Source organism: Vidua chalybeata, chromosome 11 (assembly GCF_026979565.1).
Source record: "Vidua chalybeata isolate OUT-0048 chromosome 11, bVidCha1 merged haplotype, whole genome shotgun sequence".
In the NCBI taxonomy this organism is placed as follows: Eukaryota; Metazoa; Chordata; class Aves; order Passeriformes; family Viduidae; genus Vidua; species Vidua chalybeata.
The window spans coordinates 14,519,292-14,525,675 of record NC_071540.1 but is presented as its reverse complement, the minus strand read 5'-3'; the positions used below and the strand labels follow the sequence as shown (position 1 = coordinate 14,525,675).

The following is a 6,384-nucleotide window of genomic DNA, read 5'->3' as shown; positions in this document are numbered from 1 at the left end:
CTCTTCACCTGCCCATCCGTCCCCAAGGCTGGCTGGCAGTCCATGTCTCATGCAGCAGAAGCCGATGGATTCCTTACCCCTGTAAAAGTTTGGATCTGCTGCCGTCAGCGAGGGAGCAGCGAGGTGTGCGCTGAGCCCGAGCACAGGGGCTGCCGGCGCTCCTCGCTGACCACAAACCTGTACCCACACCTAGTGAAGGGCTCAAACTCCTCCTCCCTGGCAGGCTGTAGGAACAGGGAGGAGGTCAGCCAAGCGAGAGGGGTTAGATAGAATTCATTAATTAGTTAGTTACTCTGAGGTTCGTTAATTCCAGATCCCCAGTGGAGTGCCCGGCCCACCTGGCCCAGTGAGGCAGGTTTGGGCAGGGGGTGATACCTCTGCAGTGCCCCGGGGGGGGGCTCTGGGTCAGGGTGCTGAGGCAGCAGCAAACTGCAAGAGCCCCGGGGGGCCACTGGTTCTGTTGTGCATTGGAGCATGTCCATGTTTCAGACATTAGTTTTGATTTTACACCAAGGTTTTTCTTTTTATCTAAATTTTGAAGTTTTGGGGGGTTTTGTTGTTCTTTTTTTTTGGTTTTTTTTTTTTTTTTTTGGAAATAACATTAAGAACAATTCAATAAAAAAACTTTTTGAGAAAAAAAACTTGGAGACCTTCTTCTGTTGTGTGATGGAGGGAAGACTGAGGCATCTTCTGTGATATCAAACTCTCCAGGCTGGAGATCCTAAAAATCTCTTCCCAGATTTTTTCCTGAGTCTCTGCTCAAGCTTTCCTGCGTGAGTCCAGCAGGGCATAGTTGTCTCTGCTTCCTGGGAGAGGCAGGAGGTGATGGTGTGCTGCTGGCTGTGGGAAGGGGACATTAATTCCCCTTTTCACAGCAAAAATGTCTCTGGCTGCTCTTCCTTCCTGGAGAAGAAAAGGCTCTGGGAAGACCTTACAGCACCTTCCCAATACATAAAGGAGCTCCAATAGAACTGGAGAAGGGCTTTGGACGGGTATAGAGTGACAGGGCAAGGATGAATGGCTTCACACTGACAGAGGGCAGGATTAGATTGGATATTAGGAAAAATTTATTCCCTGTGAGGACAGGGGGTGGCAGGTTGGCCAGAGAAGCTGTGGATGCCTCATCCCTGGAAGTGTTCACAAGAGCAGGTTGCACAGCGCTGGAAGATGTCCCTGCCGGGTTGGAACGAGATGGTTTTTACGGTCCCGTCCAACCCAAACCATTCTGTGATTCCGTGAACTGCAAGGGCCGGGGACCAGCCCCGGGGGCTCCTCCGCCCCTCGGCGGGGCGGGCAGGGCGTGCCGGGGGCTGGGCCGGGGCGGTGCCGGGGGCGGGCGGCGGGGCCGGGGCTGCCGGCGGCGGCGGGCGCGGAGCACACGGCGGCGGCGGCGCGGGGTCCGCACCATGGGCGGCGGCTGCTGGCGGCTGCTGGGCGTCGTGTGCCCGCTGCTCCTGCACCTCGGTGAGTGTCGCGGGACTCCGGCTCGGGCTGCGGGGCCGACACCCCGGGCTCTCCCCGCCGGGGCTGGGGGGCTGGCGGGTGGGAGCGGGACCCCCGGCCGCGTCCCGCACCCTCTGTAGCTGCGGGGAGCGGGGTGCCCGGTTGCCCCTCGGCTCAGCGATCCATCCACTCTTGACCCGTGTCCTGAGACCCGGGCAAGGAGGAACGCGGCTTCACGGCGCTGTCCGGGATGTCTCTGCTCAGGCGGGGACAGTTCCCGAGCTCTGGCTCTCCAGCCCTGTGTGCCCACCCCACGCACCCGCTGGTTTTCCCTGCTGCCCTCGTTCACCGGGGCCGGAGGACATCCTGATCGCTGGGGGGCTGTTATCCGGCAGGTCCTGCGCCTCACTGGCACCAGCCTGTCCCCTCCACACTCAGCTCCTCCGAGAGCCGAGGGAGGATGCGGAGCGCAGCGGTACCCAGTGACAAATCTGCTCTGAAGAGAGATGGGGAGCCTGGGATTAACCTCGTCCGGCTGCACGGACGATGAAGGACAGGGACCACCAAATCCCTGGTGGATTTTAGTCTCAGAGGGTGGGTGACTCCGACCCTTCCCCAGGAGCAGGATGGCTGCACTCGCTGGGGAGCTCGGGATGCTCTGCAGCGCCCAGGGAAACTTCCTCCGTGCTTTTTCCTTGGGCTTTCTCCCTGACGGAGCCGGGGGCAGGTTTTTCCCCGTGGTTTTGCAGCGGAGCAGCAGAGATGATTTGCCCTCCTGCTTTCTCCTTCTTTGCTCGCCCTGCCCAGCCTCGTGCCGAGGGAGCTGAGCGGATGATGGGAGGGCTTGTGCCGGACCCTAGAGGAGCCCAGGAGGTGAAACCTCGGCCTGCAGCAGGGACCAGCCCGCTGAAGGGAGGCATCATCTCCCCAAGCTGCTGGGTCCTTGGGCTGGTGGGAGGCAGGTTTGTTGCCTGGCTGGGTGAAAAGAGGAGCAATGGATTCCACTTCCTCTACTGATACCTGCGATGTTTGTGACCCACGTGTCTGGCATCAGTCCGAGACTTTCCTCGGTGCTGTGCTCAGGGGGTTCTCATTGCAAACTCCTGAAGTGCCCTGTGATCGTGTCAGGCTCGCCCTGGTGTTAGTCTCGACCACAACCACTTTGCTCAGGACCCTGTTCCAGGGGTGCAGGCATGGGATGCCAGCAGCAAGGCACACGGTTTCCTGGAGACATCCTGGCTGCTTCAGCAGTCACCAGGAAACTTTCAGCTGTTTCTGGGGTCACCTTTCCAAGGGGGTCCCCCACAGGGCTCTCCTCAATCAGAAACCTCCCTGGTGCACACCCATGTCACTTCCAAAACTCTTGTAACGCCTGTGAATTGGCACAGGGACCCCACATCATCTGACCTGCAGGACCTCTGGGGCAGAGCTGAGGACCATGCAGGTTTCCTCTGTGACCCAGTCACACACCAGCTCTTTTTGAGCTTCTCACTGGTCATGGATGCACTGGTAGTCCCCATGAACACACCCTGTCACCCATTGTCCCATGCCCAGCACCAGGGTTTGGCCAGTGCCAGGGGTGAATTGTTTGTGGAGCAGAGCAGGGAATTGGGGCTTCTCAGAATGAAGCAGCCAGACTTGCACTTGTGCCTTTTCCTTTTGTACTTTTTCCTCTTTCCCTCCCCCACTTCCCCATCCTGTTTTCCCTTTCCCTTTTCTCTTTATCCTTTCCCCTTTCCTGTTCACCTTTCCCCTTCCATCTTTCTCTTCTCCCTTCCCCTTCCCGCCTTTCCTCTTCCTCTCCTTTTCCACTTTCCTTTTTCCTTTCCCTTCTCCTTCCTCCTTCCCCTTCCCCTTTCTCTTTTCCACTTTCCCCTTTTTCCCCCTTCCCCTTTGTTTTCCCCTTCCCCCCTCTTTCCCACTGCAGTCAGAGCAGGGACTCCAGCTTTCTGAGCCTTTGCTTTGTTTTTTTTCTGTTGTAGTCACAAATTAATCTTTGCTGTCAGGGGATAAAGGCCGGGACAGATGGCTCTGGGGAGAGCCGGGGAGGCCCGAGGTGACGCGGCCGGCAGGAGCCCTGCGGCGAATGGCAGCATCGCTGCGGGTCCCCACATCGCGTCGGGCTCCCGGGCCAGGAGCGAAGGGTCACTACGAGTGCCCAGGGAGGGGATGCCGGCGGTCCGGGGGGATGTGGAAGCCTCTCGCCACATTTCAGAGCCCAGTGTCACCCCCAGCCGGTGACAGCCTCACGCCACGCTGCCCCGAGCCGGGCAGGCGGGGGCTGGCGGGGCTCGGCGGGGGCTCAGCTCGGTCTCTCCTCTCTGTGCCCCGCAGCCGCGAGCCAGGAGCCCGTCAGCATGGCGGGACAGTGCGACACCATCTACAAGGGCTTCGCCGAGTGCCTCCTCAGCCTGGGGGAGAGCATGGCCCGGAGCGTCCGGCAGCAGCAGCAGGAGGAGGGCGGCGACGAGGCGCAGGAGCTGGACGCCATCTGCAAGTGAGTGTCCCTGTGGGAGCCGCTGGGACGGTGGGGTCACCTGCCACCAGCATCGCCCCCGACTCCCGCCCTCCTCCCCAGGTCCTGGGATGACTTCCACACCTGCGCCAGCGAGGCGCTGTCGCGATGCCCCGTGGAAGCGGCCACCGTCTGGGAGTCGCTGCGCCAGGAGTCCCGCAAGATCCAGTTCCAGGGGAACCTGCAGGAGCTGTGCAGCGCCCGGGGCCGCCTGGCCAGCGCCCAGAGCTCGCCGGCCTCTGAGACCAACCAGGCCACGCTGCGGGGCTCGGCCACCGCCCTGCACCCCCGTCTGCTGGCCCTGCTGGCCCTGCTGGCCCTGCCGCTGCTGCTGCCCCGGCTCTAGCCCTGCTCGCCCACGGGGTGCCCAGGTGATGCCGGGTCGGTTCCCCCGGTTGCTGGCCGGTCCCCGCCACGCCCACCTCCCTCCCGGGCATCCCTCGCGGGGCACGGTCCTCTCCTGCAGCACTTCAGATGGATTTATATTTATATTAAAAGACACTTTTACATTTCTCCTGTCTCTCTGCCATGGGATGCCCCTTGAGCCCCTCCCAAGCCCCGTGTTTGCTCTGGGGACTGGAGAGGAGATGCTCCCTGCACCAGTCCCCAAGAAGGGTCAGCGGGAGGGTCTGTGACTCCATTCCTCCAGTGTATTGCCCATGGCCATGTCAGGTAGTCCATGGGACCATGGAGAGGGGCGATTCCTACTGCCCTGGTGCTCCCCGACTGCCACTTTTCAGGGCTGGGCATAGCAAATATTCCCTTTAGAGATGGGTCAAATGTTTTATTTGTTTTAAAGGGCATCTTGGGAAAACACAGGGTGCAGATTTCTTTGTCTTTTTGGCAGACAATAACTTGTCCTCTGATGGGCAGCTCCACTGACATCTTCTGTTTTCCATCCCTTTTATTTTGGTCTTGCTGTATTCATGGTCATGAAGAAAAGTATGGTTTGCAGGGAAGAGAGGGTTTTTTTTGCTTTTTTTTTAACCAAAATGATGGAGGTAAAAAGCTAGGGAACTGGAAATCTCATCCAGGTTCACAGGGAACTTGTCGAAGTTAAACCAAGATGATTTGTGGGTGTTTAACTTGGCTAAACTTGTATCTACCAGTGGAAGATGCTCTGTCACTGTTATGCTGAAAAGTTAGGATATTTTTCCCAGCTACTAAAGCCCAGAGTGCAAACCAGCTCCCCTAGGCCTGGCCTGGACAGGCGTCCTCCCCACTCTCCTGGGCACAGCCTTCACTCCCCAGCCATCGCCTAAAGGGCCACTGGAATTGCAAATGGGCCATTCCAGCTGTGGCACAGATCACGGGCTCCTTGCTGGTGTGGCCCCCAGGCCCAGCAGCAGTGGTGGGTAAATCTGGCTGGCATGTGGGAAACCATCCCACTTGGGAAAGGCAACAAAATCCTCTGACCAACACCACAAGTGCCACCGCTCTGAGGATTGCTCCAGGCTCAGTGGAGAGCAGGAGCCATGAGCTCCATGAGCTCCTACAGTGAGTTGCTGCTGTTTCTGTGATTTCTGTGACTTCAAGGCTGTCCCAAAAACATTCCAGCAGCTGGGCACATGGTTTTGGCCTGGGGAAGGCTTGCCACACTGTCCTGTGGCTGAAAGCGTTCGGCACTCGAGCAAGGAGCTCAGTAATCACTGTCCTCATTGAGCCAGGGAAATATATTGCTTGTTTCATCATAAAACCTCTTCCTGCGAGGTCTGGTAACTTAAACATGTGATTGGTCACCTCTGGGATGTCACCCTGGCTGTCCCAGCCCTCTGCCAGGCTCTGGTCTGGGAAACACTAACAGGATTGCTGGTTCATCCCATGGGGCTGAGTGGTTCATGCTGATCCCTCAGCTCTGTGGGGGGCTCTGTGTTTGTTTCCCGTTATTTATCTCACTAACCAGCCTGGAGCTGGCTGGGGGAACACAAAACATCTGGGCTCCCAGCAGCCCTTGCTGAGGGAAGATGCTGATCCCGGGGCCAGTGCCCCATGGGACACGGGGCAAGACACCACCCCAGCTCTCCTCCTGCAGCAGCTGCTGCTCCCCATGTTTAACGCCAGCGCCGGGGGGATAATCCGCCGATTCTTTCCTTCCCAGTTCCTGACAATCCTGTGTTTAAGGGTGAATTAGTGCCGGATCCCGGCAGGGTGGCTAAGAGGATAAACGCCAGCCGGGCGCCGGCCACGCACCGCGCAGCGCCCGCCGGCACCTCAGTGGGGGTGGGAGCAGTGGGATCGCAGCGGGGCACTGAGAGGTGACCGGGGAGGGTCACCAGCGTGGTGTTGTGACAGGCTGCCACCACGACGGTGACACTTGCAGACAACAAACTGTGCTGCTTCAATCCAGCCGGAATCAAAGCCTGGGAAGAGCCATGCACACCCACCAAACACTCCAGGTGTTTTACCCTGTGTGCAGAAAGACACAC

The 6,384-nt window shown here is 58.8% G+C and overlaps 1 protein-coding gene across 1 annotated transcript; it reads left to right on the top strand.

Moving 5' to 3' along the window:
- Positions 1 to 1,350: 1,350 nt before the first annotated feature.
- NRN1L (neuritin 1 like) lies at positions 1,351 to 4,470 on the top strand. The gene is made up of 3 exons (XM_053952933.1): positions 1,351 to 1,464; positions 3,778 to 3,940; positions 4,022 to 4,470. Exons 1-3 carry the CDS (start codon positions 1,407 to 1,409, stop codon positions 4,302 to 4,304), a joined length of 504 nt encoding a protein of 167 aa, XP_053808908.1. The 5' UTR covers positions 1,351 to 1,406; the 3' UTR covers positions 4,305 to 4,470.
- The last annotated feature ends 1,914 nt before the right edge of the window (positions 4,471 to 6,384 follow it).